This window comes from Oryctolagus cuniculus, chromosome 11, assembly GCF_964237555.1.
Source record: "Oryctolagus cuniculus chromosome 11, mOryCun1.1, whole genome shotgun sequence".
Lineage (NCBI taxonomy): Eukaryota > Metazoa > Chordata > Mammalia > Lagomorpha > Leporidae > Oryctolagus > Oryctolagus cuniculus.
This window is the reverse complement of record NC_091442.1, coordinates 16,612,233-16,632,578: the sequence shown is the minus strand read 5'-3', so window position 1 is coordinate 16,632,578 and position 20,346 is coordinate 16,612,233. Positions and strand designations below refer to the sequence as shown.

General features: G+C 45.2%; 1 protein-coding gene across 12 annotated transcripts in view; it reads right to left on the bottom strand.

The window, feature by feature from the left end:
* Window positions 1-20,346, bottom strand: part of PTPRT (protein tyrosine phosphatase receptor type T) — a 1,128,555-nt gene that overhangs the window by 182,633 nt on the left and 925,576 nt on the right. For 6 of the 12 annotated variants that reach the window (XM_070051826.1, XM_051846098.2, XM_070051827.1 and 3 more), the window contains exon 14: window positions 6,852-6,908. The exons of the other annotated variants lie outside the window; for them this stretch is intronic. In XM_070051826.1, the coding sequence (XP_069907927.1) occupies window positions 6,852-6,908 (57 nt within the window). The remainder of the gene's footprint in view (window positions 1-6,851; window positions 6,909-20,346) is intronic. 12 annotated transcript variants of the gene reach the window in all.

The window sequence follows — 20,346 nt, the reverse complement described above, 5'->3', positions numbered from 1 at the left end:
TGAATGGAAAACAGCTCTGCTGATGGTGGAGATGATGAGGAATGAAGCAGAGGCGCGCTCGGAATTCAGGGAGGGTTTCACTATCCCTGCCCATCATTTCTGCCTCCAGCCTGATCTCTTCTGGGCCAGCACCATGTGAGGCTGGTCAAACACAGGGCTCAGCAGGACCAGTCCCAGCAGATTCAGGGAGAGGCCAGCTCATGGGCCCTGGAGAATCAGTCTTCAGGGGGCTTGCCAGGGGGTAGGAGGGTTGCATGGAGTTCAAGTCCTAGACTGAAAACCAGTGCTCAGCAACTTGCCATCAGCCTCACAAAACAGTAGAAGGTGAGTGGGTATGGTGCTAGAACTATCCCAGGTGTGGCTGGAGGTGGGATGCGCTCATTCAGTGTTAAGCACCTTCTCATTTATTAGAGAATTCAAGGGTGGGGCCCAGTGAAAGTGTTGATGGAAACCAAACAGCTCCAAGACAAGGCACTCATGCTGTGAATGTGTGCCAGGCTCAAGAATGCTGACTCAGGGCTGGGGACAGGGGTGCTCTGTGCTGACTGGCCTGGACAGCTGGTCATTCGGCAGTGTAGGAGAGCTGGGGTCAGGAAAGGCTTTGCAGAGGCCAAGTTGTTGGAACCTGATCCCAGAGGGTAAGGCAGGCCATGGAGGGAGAGCAACCCAGCCAAGGGAGGCGGATGTGAGAAGAGAGGCACTGTTCACAAGATTCGTGTGAATGAGGCACAAGGTACAAGAGGAAACGAAGTTGGAGAGATGGAGAAGGGACAGGGACCAGATACTGAAGGGCCTTTGACACGGGCTAAGTATCCCAAAGCACAGGGGGCCCTCGGGAGCACGTCATTCAAGACCAGACTCTGGCTTCAGTGGGGAGGACACACTGGAAGGGAGGGAGACTAGCTGGGAAGCTGTTACAGTAACCCAAGCAAGACCTTCTGAGTCTCACACACAGGGAGGAGCAGAGAGGCGGAAGGAGGGAGAGATTCGAGAGAGACTGCAGAGGCAGCGCCGGGTCCGATGTGACAATAGGTATTGAAGACAGAAACAGACAGAAGGCGCAAGTGATGCTGGGTTTCTGAATCTGAATTTAATGGCCATTTGGATGGAAAGCCAGAAAGTGATTTCACCTTGCTTTAAGGAGAACATCCCAGGAGAGAGGAAAGTGTAGCGACAGCCTCACAGATGCTCTCTGAGTGGATGTGCGTTTAGTGGGGAGCACAAGCATTCACCTGTGGTAGGAGGACACCCCACAGGGGATGCGATTCCAGAGAAAGATACCTTACGTTTCTGCATGAAGTCTTTTGATTCAGTTGGGAGAGTGGTAACAGCAACAACAGCCAGAAAGATGCTCCAACAACCTTACATCTGTGATTTGAACATGTGCTGTAAGATTGTGGACATAGACAGCATTCTGGTGCACCTGACCCAGTTCTAGACTCTTCCCTGCTCTCTAGAGTCAGCCCCACAAGACACATGAGCTGCCCAACAGGAGAGCTGAGGAAGCAGGGGTGGGGGAGGGCGGGCTTTGTCATGAGCTGCCTGGCTCCTGGCTGTCACCTTCTTCCCCCACCTCCAGCTGTGCCTGCTGCCCTTTGTCTAAGTTACAGCCTTGGCCTGCGCCATGTAAACTAGAGGATGCCGGGACAAAGGCTCAGGGACTGGGGCATCACGTCACCCATCCCAGCTCTCAGACCATGACAGCAGCCGTGCTGCCCTGCTGCTGAGTCCAGCTCCCCACCTAATGCTCCATCTCCCTGATAAGCCCTCATTTGTGAATTCTGCTCGGCACTTCGGGGGCTCTGGGCTTGAGACCCTGATGGGCTCATAGCCGTTTCTCCCACCCCTCAAGTTTCTCAGGAGCCACAGTTCTGACCCAGCTACCTGCCTGAACCCCACCATTGGTCAACCTGCCTGCCTACCAGCCTCTTCTCCAGATCAGAGCTTTCTCACCTGCAAAAAGGGGGTTAGGATCACAAAACCATAGTGTGTGTCTCAGATACTGAAATCTATTATCTCAATTATTCTGTCAACAACGGGCTGTGATCAGTATTCTCCTTTTTGCAGTTAAGAAGTAGGGCAACTTTACAGTCTGAAGATCACAGCTAGTAAAATAGGTGTCTTTTGAGATATACTCCCAAGCTACTGTTAGTATTTTCCAGGATGGGGGTCATAATAGGTGCTCACTAATGCTGGCTGTGGTCATGGAGCCTAGCGGGTAAGATGACAGTTTAGTGGGACCTGGATTCCATTCCTGGCACCCTCATTTCTCAGTTGTGTGATTTCAGTCACCTGAGCCTCAGTTTCCTCATCTGTAAAATGGGAATGCTAACAGCATTCTTCTTGGCAGAGCTGTTAGGTGCTTAAGTTTATAGGGTGAAACAGAACCTTCCAGGGCATGTAGGAAGTATTAACGCATATCTGCTATTCTCATGTTTGTTTACCATCTTGGTGGATTCTGCAGATGTCATTGCCCCCAAAGCTGCCAGGTGGCAGTCTGCTCCCCCTCTTGCCTGTCTTTCCTCTCTCCCTACCAAGCGCTGTCTCGGCACGGTGGGTGCCTAGGCTGGAGTTTCACCTGGTTCCAATGCCTCTAGCTGCTGCTCTCACAACCCTAACAGAAGACACAAGCTCCCTGGGGGACGCTGGAGCCCCGGGACATCAGACTACAGGGCCCAGGGAGTGACCCCAGGGAGGCTGCCCTGTTGCCTCCCTCTGTTTCTTCAGCCCACACAGCCTCCAACTCTAATTGCATCCCGGACTTCCCAGCTGTCTCTGCGGAAGTAGATTTAGGGGCGGTTGTCAAAGTTCCCAGGGAATGTATTACAGCCTGAATCTCATTGCTGCAGCAAGGCCTCAGCTCAAAGAACTGCCAGAAAGATCACAACAGAGAATTTGAACGTGAGGAGCACAGGGGGAGGAGTGAGGGAGTCCTAGCCACACTTCACAGACCGAGAGTCACCCCAGGACTGCAGCACCTCTGCCGCTGGCCCTCACCCTGATTGAGCCTGACTAGGCAGGGACTCACTGTTATCACCTCATGAATGAGAAAGCTGAGGTCAGAAAGGCTGCGTGATTTGCCCGAGCTCCTCCCGTTTTGAGGAAGAGTTCCTCCCAGATGAAGGTTTACCCCAAAGCCCATCTTAGGAAGCACTGGCAGTGGGCAGTGGGCATGGCCAATGTGGGAATTCAGACCATTCCCTGGGGATCCCCGTTCATGCATCACGTTGACCTGCAGACGGGACACTGCCAATGTCCTAGCAGGCCCACCCCCTTGAGGCTTGGCTAAGCTGTAAGGTGGGTGGAGGGAGGGTTCTGGGAAGAGACATTCTTTTTCCAGTGGTAGGCCTGGCGTAGACGGAGTCCTTGCAAGCGAACTGCAGACTCATGCCAACCTGCTCTAGACAAATGCCCAGTCCTGGCCAGAAGAGGTTTTTACTCCTCTGTGGATGTCTTTAATCCTCTATGCCCACCTGTGACAGCCACTGTCAAATGTCCCCTGGGAGCAAAGTGGCACACAGGAGATTGAACACTTATGGAGCCTCTATTCTGCACATCTCTGTTCACCCACTAGGAATCAGGGTGGGGGTCAGTTTTTCAGCTTTAGATCTGTCCTCTTCGAAGTTGTAGCCCCTGAGCTAACTGAGAATTGGAAATGGGGTGAGCCTGACAGAGAAACTGGATTTCCCAACTTATTTTATTTCAACTACTTTGAATTTAAAAACCAAAGCACTGTAAACTGTTTACTCATTAAACACAGAATTTTATCTTTTTAGGATTATATTTCATTTTAACCACTTAAAATTTAGCATTCGAAATGAGAAGTTCTCTAAGTGTAAAAAATACACCAGATTTCAAAGACTTACTCAAAAAAGAATAGGAAATATCCTTCTCTAATGGTTTTTCAAATATTGGTTACATAGTAAAATGACAATGTTTTAGATATATTGGGTTAAAGAAATTATATTATTAAACTTAATCTCACCTGAATTTTTTTAACCTTTCAAATCTGTATTTGTTTTAAAATCACATGTACCTCAAATTCTATTTCTATTGAACAGTGACACTGTAAAAGTTTTCAAATGGGAGGTTTCCCCCTGGACACATCTGGGAATGACTTTACTTACACACACACACACACACACACCTGTTTTTGGTTGTTACAATTTGGGCTGACATGCTACTGGCATCCAATGGGTAGAGGCTGAACATCCTACAGTGCACAGTCCCTCAACACAGAATTATCTGGTTCTAGATGTCAACAGCACTGAGGGCGACAAACCTTGCTCTAGCACATGAATTCCTTGAAGAGGGAGCCAGCAATTCAGGGAGACCACAGGTAGTAGCTGCAGTTAGCTGGGCAAAGAAGTTAGAGCTGTTGTCACACTTGGTTCTCATGATGGCCAAGGGAATTACCATTCTCACTCCTCCAGGTAAAAATGAGGTTCAGAGAAGAGAAAGAACTTGCCCAGGATCCCCAGACTAGACAGTGGCAGAGCTGAGAGCTGTCCTTAGTCTCAACCCAGTCTGACTGCCAGCCAGCGCCTGCTCCACCATGCAGTGGCACACACAGCTCTCCGAGCTGGTGCTGCTATGAAGGAGGCCACCTGTGCTTACAGTCCAACATCCCCACCGCTCCGACCTGGGCATTTGTTATTTACATCAGCCATTATTGCCACCAGGGGATGGACATTAACAAAAACACCCTTTGAAAGGGAAAGCCCGCTCAAAGAGAAACACTCACAGGCACCTCACCCATCAAATGAAGCTGAGAACGCGGTGGAAATAAATGGAACACAATGAAATAAACCTGTCAGAGGAGGAACATTCAGACGGCTCGGAAGCTAAGAGGTAAGAAAAAAATGTGCTTGATATGGGATTGGCTCTGTTTAAAGAAAACATTATCTGACTGCCTGACTAGAATAGAGCCCAGAGAACAATGGCCCAGCGGGAACAGGGCTGCTCACACACACTCCCAAGAGGCTTTGCTTTGCCATAAATCTGGTGTGAGCAGGGTGGCGAGAGTCCCTTTTCGCTCACTGTTCATCGACACTCCCTCAGGTGTCCACCTGCAACTCCTGCCTCCCTTGTGAAAGCCTGAGGCAGGCAGGCCCAGGACAGGGTACGGTCGGGGACTGGCATTTGCTGCTCCTACATGGGATACCCTCTGGCGTTATCAAATTTAAACTTTAATTTGACTCAGTGAAGTGCGATAATTAGGTTTGCAGGTGAACTAGGGTCACATAACCTTGACTAAGGCTACATAACTAGGCAGTGATTGAGGTGAAATGCCTTGGTATTGTCAGGGGCACACTGAGCTAGTGTGGCCCAGTAAGGTCCAAAGGCAGGGACAAAACTGTGCCATCATGGGTGGGTGCTGACGAGCTCGGCCAGGTCCCCTTTCCTGGTCTGGAGCACCTATGTCCAGCTAGGACGGGTGCTGGCTACAAATGCTCATAGACACCTCCCTCCCTGGAGCAGGACCACCAGGCAAATTGGAACCACTTCCCCAGGAGCCCTTGCAGCTGGGCAGCAGCCCACGGCCAAGGCTAACTAATGCCTTGGTACAAACGCTGGCTCATTTGCTTCAAGACAGGACCAAGTCTACAACATAATTCACTCCAGAAACCTCCGTGCGCTCAGGTGGATGCAGATCTCTAGATTGCCACTTGCTTTTATCCCCTGCCCTAGCCCATCTCCCTCCCCTGCTTTCTTTTGGGAACACTTCTCAATGAATGATTAGCACAAGACTCCCCCTAAGAGGCCCATTGTCCAGAAATCTAGCCTATGGTATTCTTCACCAGAGGTGTGTCTCAGTTTGGGAAAGGCACTGGACTGGAGTGGATTGTGAAGGTACCAAAAGACTAAACTCACGTCAGCACTGCCTACGGCATCCTCTTTTCCACTATGCCAAACTGCCCAGCCAGTACTAAGTATGGAGAAGACCATCACTTGATTAAGAACTTTGAGAGAGGTGACGGTTAAAGATTTGATATCCCCAAGAACTTCCTAGTGACCAGTAAAGAGACCTCTAGGTTAGCAAATGGTCTTTTACCTCTAGGGCCCCACCATAGGCGTCAACTCTGAGGTGGATGGGCTCTGCATCGTTTGAAGAATGACATGTGTTTATGCGAAACCATACCTACCTACCATGGACATGGGGAAAGGGGCGGGGCATTCCTTCCAAACACATGCTCTAGCCTGAACACACTCATACCAGCCTCTTTGATGCTTCTTTTGTGTCATCTCAGAAGGCAGCTATGGAGTACTCTGTGTATATAGTCTATAATGCAAATAGTGCCCCCATAGGGTATGACTAAGAGCATATAGGAAAAATGAGCCTGATTACTTTGAATGGACTTGATAGGACAAATGGCACACCTGATATCAAATAGCCAGATCTACTCATTTCTTAACTACAGATTTGGTAGGTCAATTTTTTCCCAACCTCAGACCACATCTCAGTCATCACTTTCCCTGTGAGCTACACCCTTGGCTCCATCTGGCTTTTCATTCTGAACACCATACACCTCTCTTTTAGAACATTACCCCCAGCTGTCCATTTATATAATTTTCTGACCAATGACTTTCCTCTCCTGAAGAGGCATAGGAACATGTCTTTGTTCATTGATGTGTCCCTTAGTGACTATGATGGTGGACGACACACAGTAGGCTTTTAGTAAGCTTCAGTAGAATGGGTAAATGGAAGAGTGGAGAGATGCAGAGAGGGATGGGTCGATGGGTGGGGTGAAGGGACTGCCAGTTCCTCTCTGGTGCACCTGGCCTGGAAGACTCACAGAGCATGGGCCACTCTCACTCCCCTCCCACCCGCCCAGGGCTCTGGTGGTCACCTGTGGTGAGGAGGCAGAGTGGAGTCCCCGGGGTCACCTGGGCGCTGCCCATTGGTGCTGACCACAAGGAAGCCAGTCCCCAGGCAGCATGCAGAAGAGAAGGAGAGAAAGAAACACATGAAAACGTGCAGTATGGAAAACAAAACTGCAATTCTTGTGGCTCTGAATGAAGAGCTCACGCTAAACAGAAAAAGAACATTATAGATTAACTGAATGTGGCATGAAATAGATCTTTAAAAATGATAGCACCCACAGCATGCCTTGGTACTCTGCAAGGTGTGTCAGCTACAATATTACTAAGCTTAGAACAACTCAGAAAGGTCAGCGCCATTATAAGAGAACCCACCATTTCCCCACTCAAAATTCAAGGAAGCTTCATAAAGTGGTGCCAGCTGCGTAGCTTCTCAGTCACGCTTTTCTCTTCCTTTTTCTGACCTCCCACTTATATTCAAGCACTGGGCCTCCTTAGTTTCACCCCAGAATTACCTCCTGAAGCTGTGTCCCTCTCTCAATGTCATTCCCACTTAGTTCAATCCATCCTTGGATCATTTATGCAGCCTCCTATCTGGTCTGCCTGCCTCCTGTCTTGCTCTCCTTCCATCCACTCTCCACTCTTTAGATGAAATGCATCAGTATCCCCACTGTCCTCACGGTAACCCTCAAATCCCCTAACCCAGCTCACAGACCCTCAGTGATGAGGCCCCTGCTAACCCTTCTAGCCTCACCTCTCTCCAGTTCCTCCTCACCCTCCACTCTTCCCCAAGCATAAAAAGACAGCTTTCAGCGCTCAGCAATACCCCTGACTGTAAGCCTGGCTTAGGCTGGTCACGTTGCATGGGGCACACTCCCTGTTTCTTCACCTGGATGACAGCTGCTCATCCTGCAGGTTCTGGTTCAGAGTTCCTCCCCTCTAGGGAGTCTTTAGCATCCCCCTGACCCTGGAACAGCTGCCCCTCCGTAACACCCTATCTTCACTTCCCACTGCAGTGAGCTTGCCACATTATACACGGATGTCTTCTTGAAGGCAGACACTGTCTCATTCACTAGTGTACCCCTGTCACCTTGTACTGTACCTGCCATATAGCAGGTACTCCGTGAATATTTGTTGAATGAATGAATGAATGAATGAAAAAATGCTGAGTCATAGGATTCACATAACTTGCTCAAGGTCACAAAACTAGTAACCGGCACAGGCTGTACTCAAACCCTTGTCACTTGGCTTCCATGTTCCTGTCATTTCGAGCTCCCCAAGTGCCTCTCTAAGGAAAATGATACAAAAGGCTGGAAGATGCCACATGCTTGGTCAGAGGCTACAAGTTTGTCTTGTGATTCATCCACCGAACTGCAGAGTCCTTATGTAAAATAGGGAGGAAGGGCATTCCAGACTAACTGATAAACAGGAAACGCATCATCTCAAAAACAACACAGTGGAAAATTGATCAACAGCCATCATGTGCAACGTAACCACCAGTAAACAGTGGTCATACCACTCTTCCCTTACAGGTAACAAGGTGTTTTGCCATTTTCAAAGTCAGGTTGGCAAACACTGACTCAGAGGCCAAATCCAGCTCCAACTGTTTTCTGGGGCTATGAACTGAGAATGGCTTTTATATTTTTCAATAGTTGGGCAAAAAATAAGAGTAATATTTTGTGACACATGAAAATGATATAAAATGCAAATTTCAGTGTCCATAAACCCAGTTTTATAGGGACACAGATGGACTCGTTCTTAGATGTATTATCTATGACAGCTTTTGTGCTACGATGACAAAAATTGAGCTGCTGTGACAGAGAGCATAAGGCCTGCAAGGCTGAAAACTATTTACTATCCAGCCGTTTACAGAAAAGTTTGCTAACTCCTATTCGGAGAGGCTATTTGTTAAAATCCCCCCCGACCCCGCCGAACATGTTGAGGCAGATAAGGATGCTGGGCTCACAGCAGAGCGAGAAACAGAAGGCATGAGAGAAGGGATGAGTCATTGTTCCCACCTGGCCTCTACCAGCAGCCTCCACACTGTTCTCCCATTCTGTGGCCTTGGCTCTCTCCTTCCTCTTTTACTAACCACCATCTAAAGTCACAACGAGGGTAGCCTTCCCCAGGAAGTCATTGTGTTTAATTGCCCCCAGGAGCTCCCACTGTCCCAGGACAATATTCATTAACCTCTATGGGACTATGGCAGAGTCCCAGGGGCTGGTCTTGCGTTGTTATCTACACCTCTGACTGCTCCTAACTCCATCTGGCTACAAGGACATGCCACTCTCATCCTTTCACCTTGTCCCACTCATGTTGAGCACGTGCTGCCCTGCCTCCAGTGATTTGTCCATCCACTTCCTCAGCGGGGAAGACCTTGCTGTCTTACTCTTCAACCTTCCTCGTTCTCTACATGGTAACTGTCTCTGTTCTTCCCAAACTTGTCTCAGGGCCAGACAGTCTGAGAAAGCTGATTTACATTTCCCTTTTCTGCACTCCAATGATACCCTGAATTTACCTTTCCCATAGCCCTTATCATACTGGATTAATGGATCTATTGGTTGGCTCTGTCACCAGCTGCTACCTGTAGATTTATTATAAGCTAAGAATTATACTAAGCATTTTATATGTTTATTAAGTTCACCTAAAAATGAAGTTTTTAAGCTCTAGGGAGTGAGAGACAATATTTCAACACTAAGTTGCATTCAATAAATATTTACTGAAAACTATATGAATACATGAAACTCTGGCTCAGTATTTTTCACTTATTACTTGTGTTACATGGATGATTACATAGATTTCTGTATTCAGTTCTTCCACTTGTAGTCTGGGAGTAATAGTAAGCATATTATGAAGTTATTTTCAGGATTAGATAGAAATTAGTTCAAGCCTTAATTTGGGTGGCAGGCCCAGAAGAGGCGCTCCTTCCTCCTCTCTCCTCCAGAGCTACAACCGAGGCAGCACTCAGCAGTAAAGCTCAGTTGCTAGGGGGTGGGAAAGAGGGAGGGCTGGGTGCACACAGGCACTGCAGGAGAGGATTTCCTAGTTGGGGGAGAGGCAGAGGAGAAGTGAGAGAGCATGCGCCTCAGCAGAACGTGGAGGAAGCAGAGATAGGACAGGGCCTTATGTGCGAGGTCAGTCATGCAGGAGCGGACCACTGTTCACTGTTTCTGGCCCATCTCTCCTTAGGAAGTCAACTTGCAGTCCGTGTGTGTCATGTGACTAGTTCCCAGGCAGGCCAGGAAAGGCAGGAGTCGCTTCCAAGTGAGGTATTTAAGATCCAAGTGACCGCCTCTGGGGTGTCTCTTCCTCTACTCTGGGGTCTTTGAGGTCACACTTATACTCTAGACAGCCAGCAAACAGGCCTTTGTGTTATTAAGCTATTGAGATTTGGGGACTAATTTGTTGTTGTAGCTAAGGCTAGTCTACCCTAACTAATCCAGCTGGCAAAGGGCAGAGGTCTCTTGCCTTCTCTGTCATCAAGTACCCCATACACGAATTCTTTGGGTACAACATTCATGACATTTCTCTCTCCACGGTTTCCAGGTAAGTTTCTGTGTAAAACATTTAGGCCAACTGTGCATGGAAACATTGAAACAATACAAATAAAAATGTGGCGTGCCTGAGACTTCCTTTCTGACTTCTTTCCCTTCTAAAGAATTGAATGGTGGATGCAGCGAGGTTCTGCTGGGCTGCAAATGGCCCTGGAGCAGACAGCCTTGAAGACAAACTAATTTCTTGGTTTATTAGCTTCAATATGTTGTGGAAGTGAAGAAAGCTGAGGGCTTCCACAGCCCCCACACCTTCTGCTCTCGATTCCAGGTCTTAACTCAGACACCAGCACAGAGAGACCAAAGACAGCCACACTCTAAAGATTGTATTAACCACCATTCTTTGAAAAGGGGTACGGGAAGGGAGGGGTTAACAACTGGGAGTCAGGACATCACATCCTTGGCTCATGGTCTCACATGCAGCTATTGTAATTATATTATATTATTATTAAAGGTTCAAAATGATGACTTGGAGTCAGATATGACAGAATTTTTAGGGACTTTGAGCTATTTAACCCCTTTGAACCTAGATGGCTTCATTTCTTGAGTGTGGATAATAAAATTGACCACCATTTCTTTAATGCATGCACGCCAACTTTTTCCATCACATTATAATCTCATGTCAGCACACATAGTCTGTATGACTTTTTGTATACATATCCTACCCTCCTTTGAACACTACATTAAGATCTTATCATTGGGTTTGAACTCTTTTTATTTCTCACCCTTGTATCCAGACTATACCAAATTTTCTCCTTCCCTAACTCCTGATTTTAAAAAGCCTGCTTTTCCCTTTATAAGATGCAAGTGCTTGAGAACAGAAGACCTGAGATAAAGTCAGCTCAGATGTCTCAGGTATTTAGTAGATAATTCTCATTTCTGATTTAGAGGGATGGCGTGGGACTCCCCAGGTGCATGCTGGGAGGGTAAGAGTTGATCTTGGCTTTAGTTTTCCTCAGCTCTATTGCACCAGCTTTTGTCTTCCTGAGGTGGGTGTGGAGAAGGTGTGTGTGTGGTGAAGGGGTAGAGTTTGAGCAAATCTGGAGAGTAGGAGGTAGAGGAAGGACAGAAGGAAAGCAGGGAGCTGTGCCTGCTGTTGTAGCAAGGGATATACTAAACAAAGCACTGGTGTATTTAAAGGTCATCTGTATGTTTTTTATGGTGATCTTATGATATAGGTCTTTATGCCACTCACAAAAATTTCAGAAAAATCTATATTATTCCATTTGCATTTTAGGACCTAGAAGACATTGGGTGAGACCAAAAAAGGGCCAAGAGTTGAGACCTATAGTTGTTAGGACCCTCAGCCAGAAAAATGCATCTCACTGGGCTAGGAAGAATAGCACTGCTTGACCCCAACACCCCAAACATCTGACTTTTCCTTTCTAAAGGGTTGAGACCATTTATAAAGGTTGGACAACAACCAAGAGTTTTCCAACAGACTATCTCACTGTCATCTTTCCTCTCACAAGAGATCCTTCAACATGGATCCCAGCCTATCTGCCACAGCTAGATTTGGGCATCTCTGGTCCTGGTTTCCTCCTGAAACTGGTGGTCAGGTGATGAGGAAAAGACTGTGCTATAGTGCAAGGATAGAAAATGGATGAGCAAACTCTTATTGAATCATATTATATATGTTCAGGAAATCTATTATTGTTCAACATGATCTCATTTAAACAGAGTAACCCAACACTGAACGCTGGGGCTGGCATCATTTCTATCCCCTCTGCCTCTGCACTCTGTATCAAGCCCAGGTCTGTTAACAAAGGCTGATTTATAGAGTTGTATGAGAAGTGACTACAACCTAGACTTGGATTTCTTCCCCAAGAGAAGACCTATGCTTAGCAGGTCTGGCTCCCAGGTCTCACATCAGAGTTTCAGGAGGTCAGGAAGAAAGAAGAAAGGTCACCGCTTGTCACTTACTATCTTCTTTAATATCCAGTAGAAAGGATTAACGATCCCAGGTTTAAAAGTGAAGTGAGAGGCTGAAATATGTTAAATACTTGTCCACATAGTTTTGGAGAGAGGATAAGAGTCCAGGTGTTTTTCATTTGTCATTATTCCATACAACTTCTCAAGAAAGCATTACACTCTTGTACGACAGAACCTTCCATACAGAATTGGATCATTGTGTGCTGGGGGTGAAGATTTCCTACTGGATGACTCCTACATCTCATTTGGTTTCTCGCACCCCTGCATGCTGCTACTCTATGGACGAGGGAGCCATGGAAACCTTCTGTACCCCAGTCTCAGCCTCCATACAATGAGGACTTCTCACTGGAGAATGGCTACTTGCTGTCTGCTGGTCCCTGCAGGAGGGAGAATCCATTATGGGGATAGGAGAGAAATATACTGGATGAAATGCTTTATCTCAGGCTTAGCTCATATAAAAAGAAGGTGTATTTCCAAAAGCCCATACCCACATTTCTTGCCTGTTGCCACTGGGACAATGGCTTCATTCTATCACCACCATCATGCAGAACAGAACTATTGGTGACATTGGCCCCTCATCTCATGCTTCATTATTCTGGAGTTCAGCTTTCAGCACCTACTCCAAGGGGGTTGTTTTAATGGGATCGTTAGCGAGTGTTTACTAGATTAAAACTGTGGCTGCCTTCACAGAGCGACTCTGCAAATGGCTTCATGGGTTTCCGGATTTATTTTGTCTCAATGACTCGGCTCAGTTTGCAAATCAAATCAAAGCTGATTTTTCTAACTGCCACTCCAGCACACCCAGCGGGAGTCGGGAGAGCCAGCTGTGTTCCCTTAAAGGCTGGTGCCAGAGACAGGAGTGCTGCTGCCTGCTGGTGGCCAGAGTAGTTCTGGCCAATGGCAGGAAGGCAAACAAGCAGGTACCTGCATGGCCCGGATCGAGGTGAGGGGATGGATCAGAAGAAGCACACTTCATTTTCTGGAGGGAGAAATGACAGGTTCTATTAGTCTCAAGGACTGATGGGCAGAACTGATAGGCCAATTTGGATGCATAACATTGAGGCTCTCTCCAAATTAAGTGGACAAAAGTGACCACAAATCTCTGAGGGAATAGTGAGAGTCCTGTCTCAGGAGGCACCCAAGCAGAGACTGGATGCCCTTTTTGTTAATGGGGAGTGTAGATCACACAATTCATCCTGTATTGCTAACATGTTTGCTTCTACATTCTAAGAGAATGGTCCTGACATGTAGCATGGATTTAAAAAGACTGAAATCATGGGAGGATAAAGACCTGCGAACCCTCTATCCATCCATCCATTGATCTACTGATTTACTGAAGCATCCATCCAGCCATTGATCTATTGATCTCGGAAAGCAACCATCCATCCACTGATTCATTCATCCATCCACGCAGGATCCATCCTTGACTCCACTTATCAGTTTGTTAATCTGGTATTTTTTTAGCATTACTGTGTGATAATATCTGGGAAGCCACAGAGCTCAAAATAGGAACAGTCCCTGTACTTACAGGAAAATAGTAGGGAGATATACATTAAACATGTAGGCAAGAAAAATCATATAGTTGCTAAGTTGTGATGAATGCTAGGAAGAAAAGTACAGGGCATAATGGCAGAGAAAAACACTGGGGATGTACATTAGACTGATGGCCAGGCGACTCTTGGAGAAGTACGATTTGAACTGCAGTCTAGATGTTGATCTGTGAAGGAGATATTTAGTGGTCTGAGCACTTCAGGTAAAGGGGGTAGGAGAAGCAAAGGCCCTGAGGTTGGAAGGAACTCGATGTAGGAAGGGCTGTGGGCTGGAGTACAGTGAAGAGGATAGAAAGCCTAGGTGAGGCTTGCAGTTTGAGAGGGGCCATATCATACAGACAAGCATGGTGTAGGCAGGGACTGCGGACAGAAGAAAGTAGCAAAGTGCATGGAGGAAGGCAGGGGAAGAGTTAGATAACCAGGAGAGTCAGTAAGTAACAGGTCTTTGGTGGATCTGGACATCAGACTCCCAAAGAGGAACTAACAGGTATGGTTCCAGAATTGAGCAACTAAATCAGAAATGAATTTTCTCTTGGTCTTCTCTGTTCCAGCCTGAAGGGCATGGATTGAGATACTTGGTGCCTCCATCCCCAGCTATGGCCTTGTGTATATCTTCTATCAGATGGGATAATGCATTTCCAGGAGAAGGGCTGTTGTCTCCCCTACCTGAGCTCCAACCCTCTGGATCTAAGCACCTCACATAGTTCCACAGGCTTTGTTATCCCCACAATTACACTTGAGTGTGGGCATGTTGGCATCTTCAGCCTACTGCCAAAGTGGAGCCCATCCCTCATCTTCCAAATGTAGGACAAGTACTGCTTAATGGTTCTGAATGCTTCTTCTTCCACTTCCTTGCCCTTTCCTGAATTCCAATTTTAACTACAAGAATAAAACCTAAATTTTTAAATTGATGTTTTTTGCTCCCTCCCTAACACTGTATTACTTTCCCTTTAAAGTTGGAGTAATGGTTTTGTTTCTACACAAAAACTTAGGGTGGAATAGGGAGGAAGCTTAAGATAGTTTTAAAAAAAAGAAAGTTAAAAAAAAGTGGAGAGTGCAATCTCATGGAAGATGCATGGAGAAAACTGCAGAGGAAACTCCATGCAAATCAGAGGGACACTGTGGATCTATGTGGAGGGTGTGGATACCCACAACTCAGGACCACAGCAACCAGGAGCCTCAGCACCAGGTTTGGAGAATGAGGCAAGATCACACCACAGCAGCCCAAGCCTCTGGCGATACAGCTGAGGGAAGAGCCTGGCGTGAGTCTGGCTTGGAGTCCAATGGGGGACAGAGTACCTGCAACCTAGAGGTTAAAAGGGTGGAGGGATGATTCTATCTCGCCAACCACCAGGTACCAGCATCCTTTGACTAGCTGAGAGAAGGTAGGCGCCATTTTGGACATAACAGCTGTGCCAGCCTGTGTCTGTATGCCTAGCAACCAGCTGAAAGGAGAGACCTGAGTCTGGCTGGGAGCAGTGACAGGGGGTTGGGTGCTCATGACTGTGGGAGCCTTATATGCTGGGATGGACTGTGAAAACACTGTGGCTCTGTGTGTGTGTAGGGTATGGCTGGATCTCTGAGAAATCAGTATGGGTGGCTCCACATGCTTAGAGCTCCTTGATTGTCTGGTGAGGGTCATTTCTGCAGGATCCGTGCTCACACTAAGGCCTGTACAGATCCTTTGTGCAGTTCTTGTGGCAGTACAGATGAATGTTGCACCCACTGGGGCTACCACCTGGACATTGGTCTCCTTGAAGAAGAGGAGGTGAGCGTGAGACTAAGTCAAAATAGCTGATCAGGCCAGTGCCCGGCTCAATAGGCTAATCCTCTACCTGCGGTGCCGGCACACGGGGTTCTAGTTCCGGTCGGGGGGCCAGACTCTGTCCCGGTTGCCGCTCTTCCAGGCCAGCTCTCTGCTGTGGCCAGGGAGTGCACTGGAGGATGGCCCAAGTACTTGGGCCCTGCACCCCATGGGAGACCAGGAGAAGCACCTGGCTCCTGGCTTCGGATCAGTGCAGTGCAATGGCTGCAGCATGCCAGCTGCAGCACCCATTGTGGGGTGAACCAACGGCAAAGAAAGACCTTTCTCTCTGTTTCTCTCTCTCACTGTCCATTCTGCCTGTCAAAAATAAAAATAAAAATAAAAATAAAAAAATAGCTGATCAAACCCTCCCCTCCTATTAAAAAAAAGGAAAGAGGAGATTGACCACACCCAACTTGGGTCCCACCCTGGACACTCCCCCCGCCCCGGAGCAATGAACAGAGCTCCACAACCAGCACACATTTTGGCAACAAGTATTCCTACAAATGCCTAGAAATAAATGCAGAAATTCAAGAAACAACAATAAGGAAGACAATGTGACACCCCCAAAGGAACACAATAACACTTCAACACTAGAATGTGAAGATGAAGAGACTGAAGAAATGCCAAATACAGAATTCAAAAAGTTGATCATAGGATTACTTAGAAGTAATCAGAAGCAAATCCACAAACTAAAGAAATCCATACATGAGTGTAATGAAAATTTTTCCCATGAAGTAGAGATTTTAAAGAGAAATCAAAATGGATTATTGGAAATGAAGAATTCAATAGATCAAATAAAAAATACAGTAGATAGCCTTAACAACAGATTCACTAAGGCAGAAAAAGAATATCTGAGTTAGAAGACAAATCTCTGGAAATTTTATAGTCATACCAAAAAAGGGAGAAATTAGAAAACTAAAAAAAAAAAAAAAAAATTGGAGATCTATCAGATGCAACATACAGGACTTGGGAGTTCCTGAAGGTGTGGAAAGAGAAAATGGATTAGAAGGCCTTTTTAGTGAAATAATCACAGAAAGCTTCCCTAATTTGGAGAAAGTAAGGGACATCCAATACAGGAAGCACATAGAACTCTTAATAGACATGGCCAGAAAAGATCTTCAACATGACACGTTGTACTCCAACTCTCCACAGTAAAACATAAAGAAAAGATTTTAAATTGTATAGAAGAGAAACACCATATTAATTTCAGAGGACCTCCAATTAGACTCACAGCTGACTTATCATCAGAAACCATATAAGCTAGGAGAGAATGGTGAGATATAGTCCAAATCTTAAGAGAAAAACTGTCAACCCAGAGTATTATACCCTGCAAAGCTCTCGTTTATGAATGAAGGTAAAATAAAGCCCTTCCATAACAAACAGAAATTGAAACAATTTGTCACCACTTATCCAGCCTAACAAATGATGCTTAAGGATGAGCTACACACAGAAACACAGAAACATGGTCATCACTATGAAAGAAAGTAAAGGCAGAACATGCTCCTGAATGAACAGTGGGTCATAGAAGAATCAAAAGAGAAATCAAAAAATTTCTGGAAACAAATAATACAACATATCAAAACCTGTAGGATACAGCAAAAGCAGTGTTAAGAGGAAAGTTTATAGCAACTAGTGCCCGCATCAAGAAATTGTAAAGGCACCAAATAAATGAGCTATCAATGCATCTTAAGGACCTAGAAAAACAACAGCAAACCAAACCAAAAATTAGGAGAAAAGAAATAATTAAAATTACAGAAGCAATAAACAAAATTGAAACAAAAAATTTATGAAAGATCAAAGATCAAAATTACAAAGAGCCACTTTTTGAAAAAATAAGCAAAATTGACACACCATTGGCCCAAAGTAACCAAAAAGGAGGGAGAACACCCAAATCAATAAAATTAGAGATGAAAAAGGAAATGTAACAGCAGACACCATAGAAATAAAAAGAATCATCAGAAATTACAGCAAACACTGTGTACCAACAAATTGGGAAACCTAGAAGAAATAGATTCTTGTAAACATACAATCTACCTAAGTTGAGCACAGTGCACAGTGACTCCTGTTGTTGATTTAACAATTGACATTCTTATTTATGATGTCAGTGATCACCTGAGGCTCTTGTCATGAGCTGTCAAGGCTATGGAAGCCTTTTGAGTCCACAGACTCCAACAGTATTTAAATAGGTCCATAAACAAAGTGAAGTTCTCCATTCAGAGAAAAGTACATCCTTCTTTGATTGCCCTGTCTTTCCACTGAGATTCTTTTAAAGTTACTCAAAATAATAGAAAGGGAGGGAATCCTCCCAAACTCCTTCTATGAAGCCAGCATCACCTTAATTTCTAAACCAGAAAAAGATGCAGCAGAGAAAGAGAACTACAGACCAATTTCCCTGATGAACATAGATGCAAAAACCCTAAATTAAATACTAGCCAATTGAATTCAATGAGACATCAGAAAGATCATTCATCCCAACCAAGTGGGATTTATCCCTGGTGTGCAGGGATGGTTCAATATTTGCAAATTAATCAATGTGATACATCACATTAACAAATTGAAGAACAAAAACTATATGATTATCTCAATAGATGCAGTGAAATCATTTGATAAAATACAATACCTTTTCATGACAAAAACTTTAAGCAAATTGGGTATAGAAAGAACATTCCTCAATACAATCAAGGCAATTTATGACAAACCCACAGCCATTATCCTACGGAATGGGGAAAAGTCAGAAGAATTCCCACTGAGATCTGGACCAGACAAGGATGCTCATTCTCACTGTTGCTATTCAATATAGTCCTGGAAGTTTTAGCCAGAGCCATTAGGCAGGAAAAAGAAATCAAAGGGATACAAATTATCCCTATTTGCAGGTGACATGATTCTATATTTAGGGGATCCAAAAGACTCCACCGTGACTACTGGAACTCATAAAAAAGTTCAGTAAAGTGGAAGATAATATAAAATCAACACACAAAAATCAATAGCCTTTGTATACACAGACAATGCCACAGCTGAAAAAGAACTTCTAAGAGATCAATCCCACCCACAATATCTGAAAAAAAAAATTAAATAACTTGGAATAAATTTAACCAGGGACATCAAAGATCTCCATGATGAGAATTACAAAATATTGAAGAAAGAAATAGAAGACACAAAATATGGAAAAATCTTCCATGTTCATGGATTGGAAGACTCAATATCATCAAAATGTCCATACTACTGAAGCAATTTACTGATTCAATGCAATGCCAATGAAAATACATCTATATATCTAAGAGTACACTCCTCTTAGATATATAAAAATGATGCTGAAATTCATATGGAAATACAGGAGACTGTGAATAGCTAAGGCAATCTTATACAACAAAAACAAAGCCAGAGGCATCAAAATACCAGATTAAGGCAGTTATAATTAAAACAGCCTGGTAATGGCACAAAAACAGATGGATAAACAAATAGAACAGAATAGAAACTCCAGAAATCAACCCATGCATCTACAATCAACTTATCTGACAAAGAAGCTAAAATCAATCCCTGGAGCAAGGACAGTCTGTCCAACAAATGTTGCTTGGAAAACTAGATCTCCACATGCAGAAGTATGAAGCAAGACCACTACCTTACGCCTTACATGAAAATCCCCTCGGACCAGCACCGTGGCTCACTTGCTTAATGCTCTGCCTGTGGCGCCGGTATCCCATATGGGCGCCAAGTTCTAGTCCTGGTTGCTCCTCTTCCAGTGTAGCTGTCTGCTGTGCCCTGGGAGGCAGTGGAGTATGGCCTAGGTGCTTGGGCCCTGCACCCGCATGGGAGACCAGGAGGAAGCACCTGGCTCCTGGCTTCAGATCGGTGCAGCGCACCGGCTGTAGCGGCCATTGGGGAGGGGAACCAATGGGAGGAAGACCTTTCTCTCTGTCTCTCTCTCTCACTGTTTAACTCTGCCTGTCAAATAAAAAAAAAAAGTCCCCTCAATATAGATCAAAGACCTAGATCTACCATTAAATTATTAGAGAACATTGGGGAAACCCTGCAAGACATTGGCATAGGCAAAGAGTTCTTAGAAAAGACACCAGAGGCATATTCAATCAAAGCCAAAATTCACAAATGGGATTACATCAAAGAGAGAAGTTTTTGCACTGTAAAAAACACTCAGCAAAGTGAAGAGGCAACCAACAAAATGGGAGAAATTATTTGCAAACTATGCTACTGATAAAGGACTAACAATCAAAATGTATAAAGAGATCAAGAAATTTAACAACAACAACAACAAAAAAAAAACAACTCAGTTAAGAAATGGGCAAAGGACTTAAATAGGCATTTTTCAAAACAAGAAATCCATATGGCCAACAGACACATGAAAAAATGCTCAGGATTACTAGCCATCAGGGAAATGCAAATCAAAACCACAATGTTGATTTCATATAGAAATCAACAAACAAGAAACACTTGCAAGGATATAGAAGAAAAGGTACCCTAATCTGCTGGTGGGAATGTAAACTGTTAGAGCTACTGTGGAAGACAGTATGGAGAGACATCAGAAATCTGAATATAGACCTACCATACAACCTAGCCATCTCACTCTTGGGAATTTGCTCAAGGGAAATGAAATCAGCATATGAAAGTGTTATCTGTACCCCCATGTTTACTGCAGCTCAATTCACAATTCCTAAGATATAGAATCAAC